This window comes from Carlito syrichta, unplaced genomic scaffold (assembly GCF_000164805.1).
Source record: "Carlito syrichta isolate Samal-C Ts95f unplaced genomic scaffold, Tarsius_syrichta-2.0.1 Scaffold308004, whole genome shotgun sequence".
Lineage (NCBI taxonomy): Eukaryota > Metazoa > Chordata > Mammalia > Primates > Tarsiidae > Carlito > Carlito syrichta.
This window is the reverse complement of record NW_007252100.1, coordinates 401,173-426,843: the sequence shown is the minus strand read 5'-3', so window position 1 is coordinate 426,843 and position 25,671 is coordinate 401,173. Positions and strand designations below refer to the sequence as shown.

The following is a 25,671-nucleotide window of genomic DNA, read 5'->3' as shown; positions in this document are numbered from 1 at the left end:
ATCACACAGGTGATTTTCACATTTTCTCTGCCTTGTGCACAATACATAGTATAAAGGGTGAATTCAGAATTATCTCTAGCTCCCTGTAATAATGTAAAGCCTGAAAATAAAATACAAATGATAACACTTGTAAACCATTCTCCTCAACAATAGTAGCAGTACACAAGTCAGTGAGGAAGATGGTGATGAGGATGACCAGCTTCCCTTAGGTGAAAGTTCTGAAACGTTTCTTCTGATAAGAAGTTTATTTACTTCTTTTCAATGTATACTGACTCTCAGCTGAATTTTAGAAATTTTAGCAGTAGTGATTACAGTACTGTTTGGATTGCGTAAATCAGCCTTGAAATTAACACCTGGAAAAACCGTGGTTCTCATTGTATTTTACACAGAGGCTCACCCACCCAAGTCGTGAGCACTGCCTCAGGCTGTGCTGCGCCCACCATCTCCCATACTGACTAGTGGCAACATGCGAAGCCTGTCCTAGAAGGGTCATTTCTCTTGGACTGCACAGGCTACTTTCGGTATTGATCTAAAAGGTAAACTAACTCAGGCACTTAAGAAAGTCATGCAAATATAGAAACCTTAAGGTGAAAGCAACATGAACTCTTAAATGCTAAGGGGAAAAAAAAAAGGTCTCTGAGAATACATTATAAAGCACAAAGATGACCCTGCTAGACATTAATCTGCCCATTCAGTAGGTTTCTGAGCCCTAAACCAAATACGACAAAACCAGGCCAGGTCTAAATTACAACACTTTATTGCAGCATCGGCAAAGGTCAGATTTCTGAAGCTGGTGAAGATTGGGCAGCATTTCCATGTGAAATGTTACAACTTTACAAGTTTTGTTTCTTATTTAAATCTACATGCAGAAACAGAAACATGGTAAAAGAAAAAAATGCAAAATAGTTAGAAAAAAGATGTAATCAAGTTGTAGCATACAGATGTGTTCTTCAACTAAACTCATTATGCCTATTGGAAAGCAAATGAAAGACAACTATCCTAATAAATTAACAGACGGTCAGAAACAGACTAAGAACCCTCATTTCTATTTAGTGGGGGGAAAACAAAACGAAACACTGAAAACAAAAGCAAAATAAAAGCTCTACTTGTTTCCATACTTTGTTTAGAGACAGAGGCTGTAAACCCATGAAGGTCAACAAAATATTCGGATCCACTTCTTGTTGTCCTTCGTTCATTTTCTGACATGCTGACTGGCACGTTTTGTTTTCAATGATACTTACAATGGGCTCAACTATTTCCCTGTTCTTGGGCTGGTGTCACTTTTCTACGCCATCTGAATTAATGCTCTTTGTTTCCTAAAATAGTCTTCGCATTTTTCTTTTACCCTAATCTGCAATTTTATATCACTGACTCTGATGGAGACCACAGATTTTTCTCACTCATCCCTTGTTCTTCTTGAAACAAATTCCTAAACAAAAGCCTTCCTGGTGGATTATCTGGTATCTGAATATCTTTCATCATTTTGTTGTCCTGCATGTAAGTTTTTACTAGAAGATTTTACTGCTTGCTCTATACTTTTCTACTGTAGTCCTGGAGCCCCCAAATGTATCTTCTTCCAACATGGGATGTTCAATTCAGAGACACTGTAACTCAAACCAAGTTTAGAACTCAAGTTCATTCCCCCATACCATTACCATCACAACCCGTTTCTTCTCCGGCTCAATCATCTCGCTGACGCTCTTCTGGGTGTAACTGCTCGTAGTCAAGTGAACCATCTCATTTCTCGACTGCCATTCTCAAGAGAAGATGAACCCTCACGTGATTTCCGTTACAAAAGGCTTTTTCCGCCTTGTCTGGAAGCGTCGGCTTGTTCCGGTGTTGGCAGAGGCTGGTGTTCCTGCCTCATGGCCCCAGCCTGTCCCAGGTTTAGATTCGCAACTCTCTAGACCGACATGCTGAGATGTGTCCACTGCTCTCATCAATTGCTGGAGGACTCCACTATCCACAACATCAGATACAGGACCTAATGAAATGACACGTGCTGCTGGGTCAACGTCTCCTAAGGCACAAACAGGGAAATGTTAGAGAGCTTCCTGCCACCACCTAGCGACGTCTCCAAGGACAGCTGGCCCTTGGCATCAATGGCCTCCACATCCGTGGATCAAAAGTATTCAGGGAAAAAAAAGACAACTCAAACAAAAAATAATAGTACAAATTTCTAAACAATACAGTGTAGCAACGGTTTACATAGCATCTACACTACGTTAGGTATTATAAGTTATCTAGAGATGATTTAACGTATACAGGAGAATATGTGTAGGTTATATGCAAATATACCACTCTATACATCGGAGGCTGGAGCATCTGTGGATTCTGGTGCCTGAGAGGGTCGCAGTACATCCCACAGATACCAAGGGATGACAACAGTGCTTTTGGGAGAGCACACATGCTCTCTACTGGACTACAACACAGCAGGAGTAATTCTGACGGTAGCTGGAAGGGATGGCTCCTGCATCTTTTCGTTTTCCAAACAAAGCATGTCTGAATCCTATATCTTTTCTATAGGGAATTTCTAAGATGCTAAGAATTCACAGTTGATCTCATGGTTCATTTCTGCGTTCCCAAAATTCATATGCTGAAGTCAAACTCCCAGTACCTCGGAATATGACATTATTTGGAAATGGGGCTGCGGCAGAGCGGATTCAGATGAGGCCAAGGTGAGTAGGGTGGGTGCGTAGCCCGATATGACTGTGTCTTTATAAAACGGGGGGATGTGGACACAGACAGGCACACAGGGAAAATAATGAAGGCAGAGATCAGGCCGACTCACTGACAAGTCTGAGACTGCTGGAGACTGCCAGCAGATCCCGGGAACTAGAAAGGAGGCTTGGAACAGACTCTCCCCACAGTCCTCAGAAGGAGCCAGCCCTGCTGGCTCTGTGCTCCCAGACCGCCAGCCTCTAGAACTCTGAGGGGACAAGCTTCTGCTGTAGAAGCCACTCCGACTGTGGTACTTTGCTAGCACAAGCAGACTAACACAGCTTGTTTCACAGAACAAGTTAATTAGAAACTTCCAAAGAATAAAATGCAAATATAGAAAAGTCTATCCTCAGCTAGATATATCCAAAATTCTTCAGGGAACTGAACAGATGGCAGTAACAAAAGTACTTTCTAGGAGAATGAAAGAAAAGATACAAGCTCTCTCCTGAAGTCTGGACAAAGAAGCTGTCTAGAACAGAACACTTTAAATAAAAGCAACAAATGACAGGAACAAATGTTCAAAATTCTTAGGAAGAAAGGACCACTTCTATCACTAGTTACAGAGTAGGATGTCACTTGACTGGATGACAGGTGAAAAATCAATCTGAACGACTTAAAGACCTAGGAGAACAAACATATTTACAATATGCACTTTGGGAAACATGATTCTAGGAGAGACGCCATCTTGTAACAAAAACATCATGGATTTAACCTTACAATAAAGATATAAAGACAATATCTAATGAAAGAATGCACTTTCCTCAAGATGGGTTTAAAAGTCAGGAAGTACGCTATGCGTCCTGCCATCGAAGTGTGACCACACACCAGCAGCCTTGCCGTCACCTGGAAGCTTGTTAGAAATGAACCAGAAGGACTTTGTATTAAGGGTCTAGAGGGTTCATGTGTATTTTACAGTCTCAGGAACAATGAAATAACCCATACGAATCTGTAGCATCTAAACCCTATGAGCACTCATGTACTTGCCTAAGATGCTGAGTTTCTGTTTTCAACACTAGCAGAGTAGCAAACAACCTTGTTCTGCGCTACAGGACAACCCAGGTAAGAGTTTTACTGAGAACACTACTGCCATTTTAACTTACTATAAACAAATGCCGATAACTTGTTAAAGGGCTGAAATTTTAATCTACAAATCTACTTCAAGGATCTCCTGATTAGAAAATATGCATATCATTATACTTAGTGTCTAGGATCCTATCAAAATCCACAGGTAAGACAAATCCTAAACTACCTTCCTAACCACTTTCCAAATAGAATTTCCTTTATCTGTCATATGACAGCACCAGAATCAGTAACTGATTTTAAAGACGCGTTAGCCAATATGAATCAACCTGAAACCAGCTTCTGAGGCGTCCCGCAGTCTTTTCCCTCCTTCGTACAGGACTCCATCACTCTAGCATGCTCTTCCTAAGGCAGTGACAAATCCACTGCTCTGGACACACATCTTTCTACTCAGTCTGGCCAGGGTTAAAACAGAAGCAAGCAAGCAGAGCCAAACCACCAGGCTGCCCATACTCTCCATGTGTTCTTTCAAATGACTACACGTCTTCACTCACAACACAGGCTTAAAAGCCGGCAAAGAACATTTGCTACTCTGAAAGGCTCAACAATATACACTTTTTCTTCGACAACGTCCATCCATGCCTACATTTTAAGAGCCCTGGTCATGAAGACAGCAGGCAGATACATTACAAGAGCACCGTTCTTAAGCTCAACAAACAAGTCAGAACTTTTTTTCAAGTTACGATTTTAAGGAGAAATGTTAAACAACTTGAGAGGCCAGCTCAAGAGTTGGGGGGAAAAGAAAGAAAGAAAACCAAGGGAAAGAGACTGGAAGTAGAGGCAGAGAGAGAAAGTTTATTAAGTGACTAAACATAGACTGTACAAAGTCCCTTTGTCCCTTCACCACATATTTACTGAGTGGCTACTAGGTACCAGGCACCAGGAGCTCTGAAGGAGAATGGCAAGCAAGATAAGACGTGATCCGCACCCTTACCACCTGTAGTCTCCTAGGGGAGAGACGAGCTACTCGGGAATTAGCTGTACAAGGCTTGTGGCAACACTGGGAGTCATGGCAGCCCAGCCTCACTGACCTACTTCAGGCCTGACGCAGCACAGCGACAAAGAGCAGGAGCCAGTGGGGGCGAGCAGGACACTGTACCACCCAGAGGAGACAAAAAGGAACACAGGCAGAGAACCAAAGGCCAGTGTGGCTGCAGCAGAGGGAGAACAGCAGGCGATGACGCCGACAAGGCAGGCACATCCACACCCTGCAGAGCCTCGTCCACCAAGCAGAGGAGTGGACTTCATTCCACAAGCCATGCGGAGCCACGGAGGAGTTTAAGCAGAGGGGCTGGGCGCAGCGGAGGGAAGGCATTGGAAGGGTAGAAATGAGACAGACATTGGAAAAGAGGCAGCAGCAGGAATCCCTGCTGCTGCCTCTTTGATGGGTGATGGTGGCCCCATCCAGACTCTAGGGAGTGGGGGGGATGACACGGGCAAGTATGAGCGCTGTGTGGTAGTGGAACGCAGAGGACATGTTAATTAACTAGATCTGGGGAGTAAGGGAGGAGGAGGAGTCAAACCATCTTCTTTTCTAGTGTGGGCAACAGGGTGGGCAGTGCTTCCACTCCTGAGCTGGAAATGTGAGAGGAAGGGCTGGGACAGGCCACTGAGGCCTCCGTCTCAGAGAGACATGGCAGTCAGATGGTCGGAAAGTAAGGCAAGAGCTGGGCAGTCACCAAACCACGGGAGGGAGAGTGGAGCAGGGCCAGAGGAGAGCCAGGGCTGAGCAGGGGGCACACACAACCATATAGGGCAGGCCCATAAGGGAAGTGGAGCAGGAGGAGTGAGCAGGGAGAGGGAAACCAGGAGCCAAAGAAGAGAGTTCCTCTGCAGAGCAAAGGGGGCCCACAACCCAAGTGCTGCTGGGATGAGGCTGAGAGGATTGTGGGAGGCAGCAGAGGCAGGCGGCGCCCCACGAGGGCAGCTTCCGTGGTTTGGCAGGGGTGAGTCACACAGCGGGGGGTGGGAAAAGAAGAAAGAGCAAGTGTGGCCAGTCCTCCCAGGAGGGAACTGGAAGGAAGAAAGGAAAGCGGAGAGCTGAAGAAGTCTGGAAAATGACGAACACAGTGGCCAACTGAGAGAGGCAAGCCTCTATGCTCACACACACATCAAGTAGCACGTACGTAAGTGCACGCATGTGAGCCTGTACTCAGCAGACTCTCAGTGGGGGTTCTCTTCAACAGATGAATGGCTGGGGCAGAACCAGCTTCTGAGCACCTGTCCTTGGCTTTCCCCCTGGACTACGACCCTGTGAATAAAGACCCTGTCTTCCACCTTTTCACCTGCCACAGTGCAGGGCTGCACCTGACAGGCCTGGATGCGCAGACGCTGAGGGAGATTATGCTGGATGCCCCCACGCCATCCAACTCCACACATACTTGGTCTGTGAAGTTCTCACCCCCAAACCTTTAAAAATCAGGAAAAGATGCTACACTTGCAATACATAAGTTGAGTAGGAGTAGGGTTTACTGCACTCCAGTCTGGGCGACAGAGTGAGACTCCAACTCAAAAAACAAAACAAAACAAAAAAAAACAAAATAATGTGCTGTTCAGAGATGTCACGCTGCAATACAGACATGTGAAGATGATGGAGAACAACACTAATATGCCAATATTCTCACTGTAGTGGTCTCTGCTGATTAGACAGCAGGGAACAGATATTATCGAGATCATGTTACATTATGTGAAGCTACTCTAAGAATAGGTTCATACAGACCTGGAAAAAAAAAAGTACTCTAAAAAAAAAAAAAAGCAGAAAACAAACATTTCCCACTGCCTGTTAACCTAGCTAGTTTCTACACTGTGGTAGCAATAAAGTGGGCTTAATTAAAGAATCTGAATAAAGTTTAAATAATTTTTAAAAACATGGTATCTTATTATGCCTAAATTAGATGGGTTTATACATCGTTCCCAGTTTGGACTTTTTCCCCGTAAACTACACTCACCAGATGATAAAGAACCATCTCCAAACTGTCATGACAAACCAACTTTCTAAATTACAATCAGATTAAAGTTACCTGAGCAAACCGCTCAAAGAAAAATGTCATCAGAATACACACCTACATTCAAGCAGAAGACACAGGCCTAATGTCCACATCTCTCCAGTGCTACTCCCAAACAATGACCTAGCTCTGCCACCCCAGCACTCCTCCTCCGCCTCCTCCTGCCCCCAGCAACAAGGCAACATCCTGAGCTCTGTGGAGGCTTCGTGTGTGAACACCAATCCCCTGCGTGAGATCAGTAAGGGCAGCAGAAGCCACTGTGACTTTTAACTCAACCATAGGACAGAAAGTTGAGTTGATGGTATGGGTCTTGAGAGCACGTCCCAGAAGAACTTTAGTGATTTACCCTTAAAAACAGGCCAGGTCATGGTGGCTCACACCTATAATCCCAGCACTTTGGGAGGCAGAGGTGGGAGGATTGCTTGAGCCCAGGAGTTCAAGAGCAGCCTGGGCAACACTGCGGGACCTCGTCTCTATTTGGAGGAAAAAAAAAAAGTCTGCTCAGAATGTGTGAAAGCCAAGATGTGGCTAAAACCAATGCCTTTAAAAAAAAAGTTATAACTAGGACATAAAACAGGTTTTTTTCCCCCAAGTATCTACAACTCAAAAGACTTTTTTCTATTTTGCTACTAATTAGGTCTCTCTGAATGAGCATAACCCAGATTCTCTAATTTCTTCCTATGGACACTGTGACAACAAGTAGCTAAGGCAGAAGCGAGTGAAGACGGCTTTACCTCCCACCAGTCTTAAAGATTAGATCTGCATTAGGCGCTCCCTTGGGATGCTGGTACCGAGGCCGCCGCTCCCGGTTGGTGTTCGCAGGAGCTGGGCGCTGCGCAAGAGACTGCAACATCTCTGTAATGAGGAACACAAAAGAGAGCGCTGTCAACCTTGTAAATGTACCCCTATGAAGCGAGTAAAATGTTGGGGAGGTCAAGTTCTTAGTCCCATCAGCCGCTGACTAAAGAAAAATAACCATTATACAGACTACAATGATCAGAAGTTCTAAAGGCACAGCAAGAGAATCTTTTAATGCCAACATTCCTTTACTGTGATTTTGGCCACCATACAGACAGGTACCTTGTGAAGTGGTGAACAGCCTCAGGGGCTATAATGCAATAGCTGAGAGCACCCTGTGTGGAGCAAGACTATGTGGGGTAGAATCCCAGCACAGCCCCTTACCAGCTACGGGACTTCAGGTTCAGTTTCCCTCAATGTAAAATGCAGACAATGGAACACTAACTCATAGAATTGTTGTGAGAATCACATGCTTTGAAAAGGTACATAAAACAGTGCCTGGTCAAAGTAGCACTTAGTGTTAGCTATTATTATTAAGAATGTTGGGTATCAGGCCAAGAATGGTGGCTTATGCCTGTAAACCCAGCACTTTGGGAGGCTGAGGCAAGAGGATCACTTGAGACCAGCAGTTCAAGACCAGCCTGAGTAACAGAGCAAGACCCTGTCTCTACAAAAAATAAAAATGCTGGGCATCAGTTGGGAGAAAAGATTCTAGAAGTGAAATTAAAAACAAATCTTGGCTTATACTCTCTGGCACAAACAGCAGTTTGTTCAGTTCAGTGCTATGTCAATAACTATGTTATGGTTCTAAAATCTGGATGCCACAGGAATACCAAAGGCTGGTTTATGAAGAGCCCATGGACTCCAGATGTACGAATCTAATTAACTCAAAATGCTGGGTATAAATATATAAAACTGGAATCCTACTTTGTGTATTTCCACAAATCTGAAAGAATATGGGCCCTAAATATCAGCATTACAAGTAGACAAAACTGAGATAAAATAGCTGTGCACTACATAGCAGCATTTTGGTCCATGAAGACCGCACCAACAGTGGTGGTCACATAAGCTTATAATGGCTATGCCAAATATCTAGGCGGGTAAGAGACTACACTATCTAGGCTTGTGTAAGATTGCTCTATGATGTTCACACAATGACAAAATTGCCCTAACAACACAATTCTCAGAACACACAGTTAAGCGATGCATAACTGTATTTGTTATATTGATTTTCTCACTTGGCTAGCAATGTGAAGCAAATTGATTAAATTAAAAATTGATGATCTCACTTGTAAGCACAGTCTGTACTTTAAATGAATTATGAAATTAGCAAAATATGACAGAAATTACATTGCTCTTATTTTACAAATAAGTGAGAGAAAAATGAAGACAACAGGATAAGAAATCAATGAATTTCTCAGCATAAAAATGTCCAAATATGACGTGAGAAGGGGAGAAAACAACAATCTTGATACTCTATATGTAAAACAGAAGCCTCGACATTTTCCACTTCTGTTATGAATGGTACCTTGATAATCTTCTTGTTCCTGCCGTTCATTGATATCTAGTGTGAGTTTTTTCATTCTCATCCTTTCTTCTTGTTCTGCCTGTTGCTGGTTCCAGTGATTTGCAGCAAGCTGGGATGACATGGGTACATTGAGGATCTTAAACTGAGGAAAAAATAACAGAGAAATCAATTACAAATAACAAAGCTGGAGAAAACTGAGAGAAAAAATTGACTTCAAATAAAATAGCAAGTAGAATTAAGTGAGTTTAGAAAAATAATAAAGGCTTTCCTTTACTATTAATCAACAGACAGTACCATCTAAGAAGAGACACGAGTATTACTCTACTAGACAAATATAATCTGGGCTGAATGAAAAAGGAAAGGCCACCAAGTCCAGCCTCCGTGTCAGGAGGACGCTCCTCCTGCTGGAAGTGCACGTCTAGCAGCAGGGGCCAGTTTCTCATCCTGCAGACCCTGCTGTGTATGGGATATTGTCAGAAAGGCTTCTCTCCAGCAACCTGTAATCTGCATCCTCTTCATTTCTATCCACCTCCTGGACCACACAGAACAAATCGAGTCCTTCAGCATCGCCAGCCCTCCATATTTATGAAGCAGCTAGGATGCCAGGAAGGAGAAAGAGGTAAGTCGCTGACCTACAGAGCTAGTTCTCTGTTACGTGGAGTCAGTCCTTATCTAGAAATGGTCCTGGTTTAGGACCGCTCACAGCAAACAAAGCTCGACAGGATCGATGAACTTCTGGGTATGGGAAGCTGTTACCATCTAAGCATAACATCTGGGCTGTTTCCACTTTGGGGTTATTATAAATACAGCTGAATATTCAGGCACAAATCTTTGTGTGGATGTGTCTCTTTTCAAACATCTTGAGTGAAACGGCTGGGAATATCTGGTGTGTTACACTTTTTAAAAAACTGCCAAACTATTTTCCAAAGTGGTTGTGCCATTGTATATCATGCTTGAGAGCTCCAGTTTCTTCACACCCCTGCCAAAACTGGGTATAAGCAGTCTTTTTCATCGTAGCCATTCTAACAAGTATACACCAGTATATCATTTGTATTTAATATTTAATGTTCATTTTTCAAATGACTAAAACCATTTGTTTTAAAACTCAATCTAAAATTATGTTAAAAATTGATACCACCTGTACTGGACTATAAAGTTTTCAGAATTTTTTTTTTTTTTTTGAGTTGGAGTCTCACTCCATCACCCAGGCTGGAGTACAGTGGCATGCTCACAGATATCGCAGCTTCCACCCACTAGGCTCAGATGATCCTTCCACTTCAGCCTTCCAAGTAGCTGGACTATAGGCACGCACTACCATGCCCAGCTAATTTTTTAATTATCGTGGAGATGAGGTCTTGCCGTGTTGCCCAGGCTGGTCTCAAACTCCTGGGCCCAGGCAATCCTTGCCTTGGCCCCCCAAAGTGCTAGGTGCACAGGCATGGGCCATCATGCCCAGCCGGAATGTATTTTTTTTATCGCTTTTGGAAAAGGAAATATTTGCCTACTGTGAATCTTTTGCCCCATTCTGTAATACTCTTGTAAATTTAATGACACCTACTCTATGACTACATACACCAGTTCTTTCAGGATGCAATGTGTTTATGCCTGAAGACTTATGCCTGAGCCCCAGTCTACATTTGGAGTAGATTATCCAAACGTAATCTACTCTTTCGGATACAAATCTTTCTTCTAGATAAAAAGAACCATGAATAGCTCTTCTGTCCCTATCTCTCCACAAGCATTGGGATTATCTTTTTTTGTTCTTACAGCTCTGAACACAGCACCTTATTTTAATTTCAATAGCTTTAGGGAGTGCAAATAGTTTTGGGTTACATGGTGGCATTGCATAGTGGTGAAGAAGTCTGGCTTTAAGTATACCCACCACCGCCACCTGTACACATTGTCCTGACAGGTGATTTTCCATCCCTTCGCTAGATTCTCCCTCACCCTTCTGAGTCTCCAATGCCCATGAGGCCATTCTCTATGCCTTTGCAGATCTTAGTGCAGCTCCCACTTATAAATGAGAGCATGTGGTGTTTGGTTTTCTGTTCCTTAGTTAATTCACTTAAAACGACTAATCACAGCATTTTAAAAAGGCACCTCCAGGCCAGGTGCAGTGCTTCACACCTGTAATTCCATCACTCTGGGAGACCAAGGCAGGAGGACCACCTGAGCCCAAGAGTTCAAGACCAGCCCAGGCAGTATAGCAAGATCTCATCTCTACAAAAAAAATTTAAAGATTCCCAGGTGTGGTGGTGCATGCCTGAATCCCAGCTCTCAGGAGGCTAAGGTGAGAGGATTGCCTGAGCCCAGGAGGTCAAGGCTGTAGTTAACTCGCGATTATGCCACTGTACTCCAGTCTGGTTAACAGAGTGAAACCCCAACACAGTTTTAAAAAAAAAAAAAAGGGCGCCTCCTAATCCCAAATTGCCAACTGTGGCCTACCTACTTCTAAATTCTAGTGTAAATGGGATGTTGATAGACAAGTCTTCCCTCCCCACAATAGTGAAATCTACAGTGTCCTTTTTCTGTCCCTTACCCAAGTTCCCTTTCATTTCCACATTACAATCAGTTCTTTCATGACATACACACTTGCCAGGCAGTGCTACAAGGAAATGAAGAACACAGACTTTTGGATGAGACAGACTGGGCTCATATCTCAGCCCAACTGTTTGTTAATATGACCTAGCAAATTCCTTCCTCGCCTGTAAAATGAGCACATCAATAATGCCTTTTAAGGGTTGTTCTGAGATTTAAATGAGATAATAAGCAAAGTGCACAGTATAGTGTCAAGTAATATAATAGTAGTTATTAAAAATAACACGTATTACTAACACATTTAAGTAACTTAAAAGTTTAGAATAGACTCCCTCAGTGCGTCCCACACATTTGAAAATAAAACTACTCACAAAATAACGTCACAGGACAATTTGAAAAATCGCCTTCTTAGCAAAACAAGATTTACAACCAACAGTTAGAAAAGTCAAATCCTTCATGCCATCTACTGTCCTCATGCTGCTTTTGTGACCTGTGTCAGGAATGTATTCATATCACATAAGACTGTCCCAACTGTTTCTTATTTCCACTAACACACACGAGACAAAAATTAAATAAAATGGCATAATTCCCTACACCTTTTTATTTTTTTAAATTCAGAAAGACACATAAAGAATATGTGAATAATAAAGCTCAGCTCAAAATGAATTTTCTGACAAATTCTTTATATGCTTCAAACATGGGAAGCAAAAACTTCACAATAAGTTTACTCTTCCTAAACACTAAAGTTACTGAGAGACATCATAGTAACTCATAACAAAATTATTTCCGGCACTACTCATGTGGAAAGCATTCGGTTGCACCTGTATCTCCAAAACCAGGTGCTATGAACTTTTGGTAGACAGACTCAGTTAAATCGACATTGTAAACAGGCCAAATTATTATGACATCAGGGAGAGAGATTTCAAATTTTAGAGAGAAAAATTACAATTTTCCTTAAAAAAAAAAAGACAGTATCATCCAGAATGAGGACTTGAAACAAAGCAAGTCTCCAATCATCCCTTAACAGAACAATCATAGGAAGTAGCTGGCAGGGCAGAAGAGGTATAGCAACTCTAAGAAGTATCTAACATTACAAAACTCAACAAAGACAAGCCAGGCATGGCGGCTCACATGCCGGTAATCCCAACGCTTTGGGAGGCTGAGGAGGAGTCTCACTGGAGGGCAGGAGCTCAAGACTACCTGGGGTAACATATCGAGACTCCATCTCCATCAAAAAAAAAAAAACTTAAAAATGATCCAGGCATGGTGGTGCACATCTGCAGTCTCAACTAGCATTTGAAGACTACAGTGTGCTATGATCACACCACCACACCACTGCACTCCAGCCTTGGTGACAGAGTGACACCTTGTTTCTAAAAAAAAAAAAAACACAGAGCTATATAAAGTACCACATTAATTTTAAAGATATGATTATATATAAAAGAATAACATCGGAATACATTAATAATTCGATAAATTTTAGCCATTACTGTTGTTATCCTCATTATCATCTTTATCATAAGTAGAAATTCTGGACAATGGTGAATATTTTTCCAGTGAAACATGAAACTTCTATTGGGCTTTGAGAATGGCCATTACATTTTAAGTCATTTTCTGTTCCAAGTACCAAATGCCGTGCCTTATCTGAGAAGGCAAGGGTAAAGAGAGGGGTGAAAGTCTGAGTTTCCTCATGTAAACTACAGATGTCCGTATTACAATCCTCTTAATCAGCTGGATGGTTTTCCTCTTAAACAGTTGGCTGTACTGACTGGTCTTAAATGCTAATGAATTTATGCAAATACAGAGAGATCGGTATACTACTGTTTTACACAATACTCAAGCAAAGCAGCCAGAAAGAAATATAATTTCTCAAACATCATGAAATCGGAAACTACAATTCTATGATAATTGTGTTTATCTGTCACCATGTTTAAAACACTCAGAAATAAGACAAGATGGCCATTTATTTTTAAAAATAAATTACCAACATTAGTTTCCCAATAAAAAAATGAGAAATTTCCTTCATAATTCACTAATGAGTCTAATTATGATGGACTAATCATACTAATAAAACATCAAAGAAAAGTTCACAACAAATGATAAAAAGGATGAAGAATATGGGCTTTCTCCTCATTGATAAGAAAAGCAATTTCACTGGGTGTGGTGACTATGTCTGTAATCCCAGCACTTTAAAAGGCTAAGGCGAGAGGATTGCCTGAGCCCACGGGTTCAAGACCAGCCTGGGCAACCCAAGACCTCATCTCTACAATAAATCAAGAAAAATTAGCCAGGCATGTTGGTGCATGCCTATAGTTCCAACAACTTGGAAGGCTGAGGTGGAAGGATCACCTGAGCCCAGCAGACTGAGGCTGCGGTGGCCGTGAACATGCCACTGCACCCCAGCCTGGGCAACAGAGTGAGACTTCGACTCAAAAAAAAGAAAAAAAAAGAATACCAATTGGCAAGAAGGAAAAGTTCTCAAGTATTATATGCTTAAAAAGAACAGAAAATACACAGTAATAAATACAGAGGGATGGAGAGAGAAATTTACTGACACCACCCTCACCAGATGTGTTTACTGTAAAGCTGTTAATACATTAGTAAAAGAGAGACACTACTTTATGGCAAATTTGATGATAACAAGATTGAAGACATTCAAAACAAATGTTCTGGAACATAACAATAATAAAGGTGATTTAGGCTATATTTTATAGCTACTTTATGAATATATCTAGAATTTTAAAACATATATATGTATGTACATATATATAAAATCTCAAGTTACTATGACAGACAATTGTTGATTATTCTAATCAAAACATAAATTTTGGTGGCTCAGCCTGAAATTCCAGCACTATGGGAGGCTGAGGCAAATGGATTACCTGAGCCCGTGGGTTTGAGATCAGCCCAGGCTATTTGGCGAGACCTCGTCTCTACAATAAATAAAAAATTATCAGAGTGTGGTAGTGTGCGCTTGCGGTTCCAGCTGCTTGCAAAGCTGAGGCAGAAGGCTTGCCAGAGCCCAGCAGGTCGACGTGGCCATGAGTGTGCCACTGCACTCCAGCCTGGGTGATGGAGGAAGGCTCCAAAAAACAAAAACAAAAACCCAAATCTTAATTCCTGAATACTAATTGCAAAAAAGCTTTGCCTGTAATTATTACACTATAATTTGCATTTTATACAGTTGATTGAAAAAATAAAAAAACTCTTTAAAAAATTTTATAAGAGCTCTATTCTATTAAAACTTCCATTTTAATGACCAGAATATTTTATTTCAATACTCTAATTCATAAATAGTTAGATCGAGAAAGAATCAATAGCATTATCCCTTTTCTTCAACTACTCACTTCATTGGTACAAACTTTTTCTTCCCCTAATGACAACAACAGAGGGTTACTTCTAAGCACATATTTGGTGCACAAAGCGCTCTTTCACTTAGGAGCTAAGGGTTCCTATATGGCAACACAGTTCACATTTGTAGGAAAACCGCTGCACCAGAAAGGCCAACACCCAAAAGCCAAATAAAGAAATAAAAATCAGAACAAAATATACTTTCTTTTACAGACCACAAAATACCAGTGATGTTTCTTCAAATAATGTTCCTAAAATTGAACATTTTCCGAAATACCAAATAAAGCTTAGAAAAGTTGAAAATGGACTTAATAACCAAATACTCTGGGCTTTCATTTCAGGACTGCTAATATTTTTAAAGTTCAATAAAAATATATCCTTAAAAATTAAACTAAGTTTCACATTTTAAGAAATAAGGACTTTTAAGTTCATTTTACATAAAGGTATATGAGATACATAGTTTATAACCTATCTACTTTGAACAAAAAAATTTCTTCTAACATATAAACACATAATCTTAGTTTGAGCCATATAATTTAGAATTTCAGACTGCTGAAGTGAATTTGTTTTTGTTTTGTTTTTTAAGAAAGCAGGATTTATTGAGAGGAAAGAAAAGCTCCCACAGTGGGAGGGGACCCAAGGGGGTTGCCCGAATTTGGTTTTCAAAGTCCGAAAGGTTTTGTTTTATTTTCAATTATCTAATTGAAGCTGCCATGTACTGCCCTTCACTATTAAAAAAAAAAAAAACACCAAAAAAACAGACATACAATGCTCTTGTGCATGTGTGCATAACTCAGGATTTCAGAGCTTAATTACCTTTTGAAACTTTTTATGCCAAGAAAAGCTGGTGGTTGAGCAGAAGTGAGGGGGACACTAAGAGTTTTTAAAGAAAAACAGAAAAAAGGGGACCTAAAATGTGATGACTGAGATAGAAAAGTTTAGGTCAGGGAACTCAGTAGTCCTTGGAAAAGAAAAGCAGCACTCTGGGATCTGAGAGTCCTGGTAACAGTGGTGAGGGAGCAGCTCCAGGTGCCCCAAGGAGCGCAGTCTTGGCCAAGAGCTGAGGACAACACCAAGTTCAAGATTCTGACCAAAAAAGTTCTCATTTTCCCCAGAAACAGAGGAGGGAATAAGGGAGTGGGGAAGCACTAGAGCCCAACCCTGGACTAAGGAGCGGGAAGGTGGGACTTTCCAGACTGCACAAAAGTTGGCTGGAGCGTAGGAGGGAGGCAAGGCCTGATGGCGGCACAGTGTCTGAGGAGGACGCAGCAACGTCCTGAACAGGCCATGGTTAGCTTTCAGTGACATGAGTCATAACATAAAGTCTTTGGCAGCCCGACCTCCCACGATTCTAGCTGGTATCTAGATGGTATCTCAAGATGCATTTGCACTACAGTGAAATAATGGTATACGCCACAACTTTGATCCCTGTGTAAACAAGAAGTTACCCGACAAAAGCGGAGATACAAGTTGATTTAGACACCATCTCTTCCAGGTTATCCTGGTGGCGAGAGAACAGAACATCCCAACTCTCACAGATGATAAGAGTGTTCCCTCAACAGGGTGCCTGAATGAAACGTAATTGTACACCTAACCCGTAACTGTACCCCACAAAATCATAATAAAAAATATTGATTAAAAAAAAGAGTGTTCCCTGACCTTCCACCTCAGATGGTATCTCATTACGAGGGTCCTCCCTGACACTCCCATCAATAACATCAGTCTGCGTCTCAGCACACCTCCCTGTTCTCATCTTTCTATCTTCTTCTATTACTTTATTCTCCTTCTTAGTGTTTTCTCCAACCTGACATTATGCATTTCTTTACTGTCTGCCTCCCAGCACCAGAATGAAAGCTCCCAAGAAAAGAGGGACTTTGGCTGACAACTGTTAAATGTTCTGCAGACAGAAGTGCCTCTTGTATAGCTGATACACAATGAATATTTGAATATTTGTTTGTTTTTGAAGTGAAGTCTCACTCTGGCACCCAGGCTGGAGTGCAGCGGCATGCTCACAGCCACCGCAGCCTCGACCTGCTGGGTTCCAGCGATCCTTCCACCTCAGCCTTCCAAGTAGCCAGAACTATAGGAGCATGCTACCACGCCTGGTTAATTTTTTTATTTCTTGTAGAGACGAGGTCTCGTCAAGCTGCCCAGGCCAGTCTCGAACCCATGGGCTCAGGTAATGCACTTGCCTTGGCCTCCCAAAGTGCTGGGATTACAGGCTGAGCTACTGAGCCCAGCCAATTCTTGTTTATCACTGTAGCCACAGGATCTGGACTAGCATGTGGCATGTAGTAGATGCTTAATAAGTAACTGACAAATGAATGTATGACTGCCAACAGTAACAGTTTAGTAGTCAGGGAAATGGTTCTGAGAGACCACCTGTAAGATAAGGGAAAAAGTCTAACAAGAATACAAAATATGAGAGATCAAACAATAGTGACTTTCAAGAGCAATTCTGGCACCTGGCATTTTCTCGAACTGTGTTAGTCACCATTCCCCTTTCCCTCCTCACCTGGGCTTGCTTATGTCACCTTCCTACTCAAAGTGAAGGTATTGACATATTCTCACAAATGCATATGAATTTAAGATTTCAATGTACTTTCCATTAAAATGTATCCACTCGGTAGAAGTCAGATGTATCTTCTAGACAGATAATAAAATTAATTCTGCCAGGCACAGTGGCTCACGCCTATAATCCCAGCATTTTGGGAAGCGGAGGTGAGGGGATTACCTGAGCCCATGGATTTGAGACCAGCCTGGGCAACTTGGTGAGACTTCATCTCTAATCAAAAAATTAGCCAAGTGTGGTGGTGCGTGCCTGTAGTTCCAGCTACTGAAAGACTGAGGAGGAAGGACTGCCTGAGCCCAGCAGGTGGAGACAGCGGTGGCCACGAGCGTGCCACTTCACTCCAGCCAGGACGACAGAGTGAGACTGCAGCCCAAACAAAAAAAATTATTTCTACCACTGAATGCTTTAAAAGTTTCCAACTCGTTTCCCCTTACAGACAAAAATAATTTAGAACCTCTCAAATAAAGTTATTCCTTGTTCTTGAGAACCAACACTCAATTTCAAATGCATATCAGACCATTTCTTACCTGCTGCTTATTGCCTTTTCTTGTTAACATGACAAATGGCATCGTGTCTGCAGACTCTGCCTCTCCTTCCCCACCACCAAGCGGAGGCCCTTTCCTCAGCTGGCTTTTGAGATGTAAAGGAATAGCGACATCAAGTTGGTGTACTTTAACGGACTCGCCACTTCGTTGCTTAAAGACAGAAATTGAGAATATGTAAATACTCCAGCATACACATGGATATATGTAAATGTCAGCAGCAAACAATTCATTCAATGCTGGATTTCATAAAACACAACCGTCATAGAGCCAGGGTACTCTTTCTGACACGCAGATGAACCGAGGGCGTGCTTCTCCCCCTCCACCTGACACCACTGCATATGACTCAGCTCCTGCTTTCTGCTTCAGTCTTTCCTGAGCGTACAGTGCTGCAGGTCCTACCAAATCCCCATTCCTCAGATGACACTGTGCCCTATTCATCCTCATAATAGCCCACACACACCTTCCTTCACAATTACCTTCATACATCACAAAGGCCTGTGGACCTCTCTGATGCTCCCACAGGCTCACTACAGAGCTCCCTTTCTCCAGGGCTCCCAGCAGGGCTTTACAGACAGCAGGAGCTCAAGAAGTATTCAAGAATAAGTGCAATCTGTAACCAATCTGAGTAATTTCTCGGTACTATTAATTATTTTTAACATTTACACTGAACTTTTCAACCAAGTAATTAAATGAACTTTCACTGAAGACGTCCCATGGTTTTGGAGATAGTGATATTAAAAAGACTTAAATCTCTGCCCTCAAAGAGCTCATAAACTTGCTTAGACAGACACAGAGAATTATACACAGAGGTGACTACCCTGGGTAGGGGATGGAGAGTCTGTGCCTGGCTGGGAGTAGGTGGATGCCAACATTTCAGAAAAGCCTAAATAGAAATGGGACATTTGAGAATGTTAAAGACTTCATATGACTCTTTCCAAGCAGATGGTAAAAGAGCAGTTTGGGGAAAACAGAGGGAGTTTAGGCAGGGGAAGAACAGGTGCAAAAGCAAGGACATGAGACAGCACAGCACCGCCAGGGACCTGCAGATAATCGTCTATGTCTGATGAATGGAACAGGAGAGAGGAGAGAGTTGGCAGCTCCTCAAGGCCAGGCAGGTGGTGGGGAAGGGCCAAGGGTCTGGAAACTGCTCCCCTACATTTCAGTACTCCTGTGATCTAGGCCCCATGTATCCAGGAGACTTGCAAAGCAGGCAAAACAGTGTTTTATTGATTTTTTTAAGCTCCATATTTTCAGAACTGTTTGAAATCCTCCCAGGCTCATAAGATTTTTTAATAAAAGAACTTTTGCTTAACATTTTAAAGGATCATGTTTCTTTTTTTCCCTGATTACAAAATTAACATATTCTCTTCATAAAACATTTAAATAAAAAAACTGTGTTGGTGTGTCCATACTAATTCCCCTAGCTACTTCACTCTGCTCCACCCCAAGATGTAACATCTGTTAACAATGGAGCATGCTCTTCCATATTTTTCACTTGCATATACAAATATGCACGTGTAACCACTATGTAACACAGGCAACCATTATGTATACTGTTCTATACTAAACATGCATATTATTCTTGGGTTTAACCAATATCTTGGGCATCTTTCTATTTGAGTATATACAGGGCTACCTATATTGATATGCCCTTATTACTTATCTCCAATTGATAGACAACTAGGACTTTTCCTATTATAAACAATGATATCTTTGTATATTTAGCTTTATTTAATGAGTTGGCGTCTCACTCTGTCACCAGGCCACCGCAGCCTCGACCTGCTGGCCTTAGGCGATCCTTCCACCTCAGTCTTCCAAGTAGCTGAAACCATAGGCATGCGCCACCACATCCGGCTAATTTTTTGTGATTTATTGTAGAAACGAGGTCTCATTAAAAGTTGACCAGGCTAGTCTTGAACCCCTGGGCTCAGGCAATCCTCTGGCCTCAGCCTCCCAAAGTGCTAGCCACCACGCCCAACCATATATCTAGTTTTAAAAAGAAGGTTATTAACTAGTGGTAAATTTTTAGGTCAAATGTCATGCCCATTTGACAAGTTTACTAAATTCCCCTCCAAAAAAGCTGCACTGGTTCACTTACAAAATGTAGATATTTACTTTTACAGATCCACACTGCATTTTTTTTGCAAATCTTAATATCTGATGGCCTGATAAATGAAAAGGGGTCATCTGAATTTGCATATCTTTTATTATGACTGAGCTTTGGCATGATTTTGCCTATTATCTTTCATACCACAAAAAAATGAAGTCAAGCCTAGGCAACATTAACTTGTCTCTACAAAAGATAAAAATAAATTAGTCATGAGTGGAGGCTCAAGCCTGCACTTCCAGCTAATTGGAAGGCTAAGGCGGAAGGATCGCCTGAGCCCAGGAGGTTGTGGCTCTGGTGAGCTGTCATGCTGTCACTATACTCCAGTCTGGGCAACAGAGTGAGACACCAACTCAAAAACAAGCAAAAAACTAAGTCGTTGGTGTAGTGGCTCAGGCCTGTAATCCCAGCACTTTGAGAGGCCAACGCAGGAGGATTGGTTGAGTCCAGGAGTTCAAGATCAGCCTGGGCAACATAGCGAGATCTTGTCGCTACAAAAATAAAAATAAAAAAAACTAGCCAGGCATGGTGGCATGTGCTGAAGTAGAGGGATTGCCTGAGCCCAGGAGGTTGAGGAGGCCGTGGTGAGCCATGGTCTTGCCACTGCACTCCAGACTGCATGAGAACGTCTGGACCCCAGTTCAATCAAAATCAAAAACAAACGAGGTCGCTCATCTTTTCTTATTGGTTTGCTGACGTCTAGGTATTAGCCTTTTGCTGTGTCGACTGTGCATATTTTTTTCCTGTTTTGCAATTTCTTCAAGTTTCTTATGGCATTCTGTGCTGGCAAAATGGCTAAGAACAGATTCCACCACATACCAGACACGCAGCCTAGTCAGTCTCGTCTTTCCAAGCTTCCGTTCAACTAAAAAGTAGGAATACTACCAGTATTTCACAGCACCACGTGAAGAACAGATGTAAGGCATTTGGTGCAGCGCCCAACAGTCTTCGCAATTTTAAAGTGTTGGATAGATCTGCAACTAATTCTGTGGTGAGTGAAATTAAAAACCAGCTTTATTTTTTCCTCTTATTGGAAATGATTTCTGCACCATATTGCTCAATTGCTCTATTTTGGGTCTACTATGGATTCTCCTCTGTTTCATTAGTCTGTCTATTTCTGTGTCCAACTATCATTCTAAGTAAAATGTTTTAACATCTTGTAGAACATTGCACCCTAATTTTCCAGAAATTTATTAGTTATTTGCTTATTCTTACAGGTATTTTAGGGAATAACTTTAAGTTTATTATGCAGTGATCTCCCTGCTCTTCTCTTTCCCCCTTCTGGTGATATAATTAAGAAGGACTGCACTACACCGAAGCACCTGATTTACGAGAATCAATACCTCCATGATACTGCATCTTCCTGTGACAATTTCATTGAGATAAAGAGACTCTGTACAGTTTTACTTCCAGTATTTTGATAATGTTTAAAAACTAGGACCTAATATAGGACTCAATTTTTTTACCACATATGTAGCATGTCTCCTGCCAAAATGGGAATTCAAACTTGCCTCCTCCTTGATTATAGCTTCCCATCCTTCCAGCCTGTTTCTTCAAGAACTGTCAATAAGCAACAATGACTGGACTATATCGAAAGTTTCTATTCCTCTCACTTCGCCAGCTTTTCTACCTGATTTCTAAATGTCAGAGCTACTCAGGGCTCAATCCTGAGGCTGCCTCTCCTCGTTCTCCACACCTCACACCTGAGTAACTCATTTGTTTCCACAGCTTTAAATATGCTCTACTGTCATGTTTTCATTCCACACATCTCTTCTGACCTCCAGATACTGCCCTTTGACACCCAACAGGCTTCTCAAACTTAATATGGCCAAAGCGGAACTTTTGCTCACTTGTCCCTTGCTTCCTGCCCCAGAGATTAGCCAGTGGCCCAATCTAGAAAACGCAGTATCATCCCTAATGCCTCACTCCCTATACAGCCATATCCAATCAAGCACCAAATCATCCAGCCATCTCCAACTCCTAAACAGCTTTCCTATCTGGACTTCTCTCCATGGGTTTTACCACTACACCAGGCATAGCACCATCATGTCTCACGGGATCGTCACAACAGCACCTTGTCACCACACTAGCCAGATGATCCTCATGTCTCACCTGGGTCACAACAGTGCCCTGCCACTATGCTAGACAGATGACCCTCATGTCTCACTGGGATCACCACAACAGCCTTCTGCCCAGTCTACCTGATGTCAGTCTTGCCCGGGGCTGTGTCCCTTGAAAGAGGCCCACTACAACTAACTCTCCATTCTTATGCTCTCCCACACACACATTCTGTCAATGCTGGCTTCCTTTTAGGTTTTCAAATGCAAGTTCTTTTCTGCCTCAGGACCTCTGACCTATTTGTTTCCACTTTCCCCTGCTTTTCACTGCCCTGTTTACAATTCATGACCTTGTAAGACACTTTCTCTGTCACCCTATCTAAATAAGGCCATTCCTTCATTGCTCCTAAGACACCCAGTTCTCAGCATCTGTCACAACTAGAAGTTATGTATTTGTTTAGTTGTTACATATCTACCTTTCCTGAGACCATGTCAGTTGTATTTACACTGCTTTCACTCAGCCTGTTGCACAGTGCTGGGCACACAGTAGGTTCTCAGTTAAGACATTTGCTAAACAAAGGAATGGCTGAGTCATTGGCTACTGACTCACACATGGGAAAAGTTAAAGTAGTAAACTTTTTTCCTTGATGGAGTATAATGATTATGTTTTATTAGCAAGGCTCCTAAATGACACAAATACAAGATTTCATGAGTGAAACTGTCCAGACATAACTCCAGTATTTCATCTCTAAAGCATGCTCCATCGGAAACAAAAGCCTGTAGTATCTTCTACCTTAAAAAACCAAATCCTGTCTTTTAACTCTGATCTCTCGAGTTACCTCCCCATCTCTCCCTCCTTTCTAGTCAAACTCCGCAGCAGTTACTTACATCCAGCATCTCCCCTCACCACTCTCCACTGAACCCACCCCAACGGGGCTGCATCCCACCACTCCAGAAACCACTCTCCTGAAGTCATCACAGGGTTAGCTACTGCTGTGGACAGGCTGAAGTAAATAGTCTCAGAAGTTTTGCTTCTAACTCTAGAAAAATATAATTACCCCAAACTACTGTGACATTTTAAAAACTGCTAGATGGCGCTTTTTATAAAATCCAGTTTATTAATGTTATGAATACATTAACAACATTTCTTTAAACATTAAATAACAGATTTTTCTCCTTACATACAAGCCATTCAAATAATAAACCAAATGTATTACTAAATTAAATGTCCCCAAATGTCTGTCTTCTACAGTCTGGCTCCTAAACCAACTGCAAGAAATAAGTCTCAGGGCTCGGTGGCTCAGCCTGTAATCCCACGCCTTTGGAAGGCTGAGGTGAGTGGATTGCCTGAGCCCGCGGGTTTGAGACCCGCCTGGGCAGGGAGACCTCATCTCTACAATAAATCAAAAAATCAGCAGGGTGTGGTAGTGCATGCCTGTAGTTCCGACTACTTGGAAGGCTGAGGTGGAAGGATCGCTGGAGCCCAGCAGGTCGAGGGTGCGGTGGCTGGGAGTGGCCACTGCACTCCAGTCTGGGTGGTAGAGTGAGACTCCAGCTCAAAATAAAAAAAAGAAAAAAAGAAAAAAAAGAAATAAGTCTCAGAAATAAAGCTACAACTTGAGGAGCAAAACGCGAAGATCATAAGTGAAGCATCTCTCCGCTCCAAGTCTTCCGCGTGCTGCGCTCCCTCCCCCTCCTCCTCAAGGAAACACAACCTCAGGACACTGACATGAGAGGTACAGGCAGCTGCCAGCTATGCACAGGAGCAAAAGTTGCTACAGAACACCCTCTCGTTAGCCAAAATGGGCTGTGCTGCCATGGTTTGTACTGAGAAGGTTCTCTGGAATAGAGTGCCGTTTAATACCTGCAGATTCTCTAGCATCATTTTATCCAGAGCTTGAATGAAGTCCTCATCCTCAACACAAGGCACATGCTTGAGTCCTCCGCCTTTAATCATTACCTCCTTATTAAAACAAAACAAAAACAACAAAATCAGGCCAGAAATTTTAACCCTGATGTTTCATATGGCAAAGCCTTTTTGTATTAATAATCTGTCCAACATACTCAAGGAATCACCGAGTAAAACATGTAACAGTATTCAACATTAAAACAGTTTGTTTATGAAGAAAATGGGAAAAAAATTGAAAATGCGTTTCCAAAGAAATATTTTTCATAATAAAAAGAAACGAGGCTTCACTGGCTAAAATTCAAATACTATGAACATGCTGTGCAATTTCACAAAGTGTATCTTTCAGTCATACATACGGTATTCTCTTCATCGGTTTCATTCTCCTTATTGGAATCTGTAAGGTAATCTGTATTCTCTTCCTCCTCTTCTTCTCCCTCATCATCATCATTATCAGAACCTTCCTGAAATTATTTAGCATTAATTAGAAGATTAAAACACTTTGAAAAGGGTTACTACATTTTGCATGCCTTGAAAAGATTTGAAAACTTTTGTATACATGTTTATTATTCTCAAGATTCAGCCTTTTATGTAGTCTGTTTCCAATGGAAGAGTAAAGTCAGCTGGAGACATTCACTACAAACCAGTAGCTGAAAACTCATCTCACTACCTTCCATTGATCTAGTAATACAAAGATCCTTGAACTCCAACAGTGAACAAGTTTCCTGAAACTTGTATTTCTCTCCTCTGAAAATACTCCTGAAAGACCTAATTTCTCACAGTTCTTCAATATCCATCTAACTCTGCAATAAAAGCTCAAATTTAACATCATGACCAGCTGACAGCATTATGCTTTATAAAGCACTTCAGTTTGAAAGGTGCTCTCAGATACTTCATTTTGTTTGCTCTATCCATTCTGAAGATGGAAGAAGGGCAAGTTTTACTGTCCTCATTTTATAAAGGAAAAACTGAGGCTCAGAAGAGTTGTGTGACTTGCCCAAGGACACGCGAGGATTAAGCAGAAGAGCTGGCTGTCCACTACCCTGACGAGTGGTTTTTAAGCACTGTTTCCCTACCCTCTGACCAGTCCCTGCAGCCCCCTCTTTCCATCAACTGAAATTCCTTTCCAAACAGATGATAGAGCAGAACCCCTATGGGTTTTCTTAAGGCACAAAGCACACAGAGGTATTCCATCTGTCTGTCTACCCCTATAACACAACAGCACAATTCACCCTACATGGGCCCATAAAATTTTAAAACCACTGCACTGAACCCAGCTGCTTCTTATTGTGCCAAGATGACTGAGAAATCATTCAAATCTGCTGCATTATCTTTAGGCTATGTGCAACTAATTCTTAACCCCAACAGTGTATTGCTACTTGCTATAAACAGGTGAACATTTTCAGAGTTCGTAAAATGGAAACATTTCAAAATACTACACAAATAAATTAAAATTTTCCCAA

The 25,671-nt window shown here is 41.9% G+C and overlaps 1 protein-coding gene across 2 annotated transcripts in view; it reads right to left on the bottom strand.

Annotated features, from left to right (window-relative positions):
- Nucleotides 1–741: 741 nt before the first annotated feature.
- Nucleotides 742–25,671, bottom strand: part of UPF2 (UPF2, regulator of nonsense mediated mRNA decay) — a 120,421-nt gene continuing 95,491 nt past the window's right edge. For both annotated transcript variants that reach the window (XM_021715899.1, XM_008064766.1), the window contains exons 17-22: nucleotides 24,568–24,672; nucleotides 24,167–24,265; nucleotides 18,121–18,288; nucleotides 9,133–9,274; nucleotides 7,541–7,661; nucleotides 742–2,020 (exon numbers count right to left, since the gene is read on the bottom strand). In XM_021715899.1, the coding sequence (XP_021571574.1) occupies nucleotides 2,011–2,020; nucleotides 7,541–7,661; nucleotides 9,133–9,274; nucleotides 18,121–18,288; nucleotides 24,167–24,265; nucleotides 24,568–24,672 (645 nt within the window). In that variant the 3' untranslated portion in view covers nucleotides 742–2,010. The remainder of the gene's footprint in view (nucleotides 2,021–7,540; nucleotides 7,662–9,132; nucleotides 9,275–18,120; nucleotides 18,289–24,166; nucleotides 24,266–24,567; nucleotides 24,673–25,671) is intronic.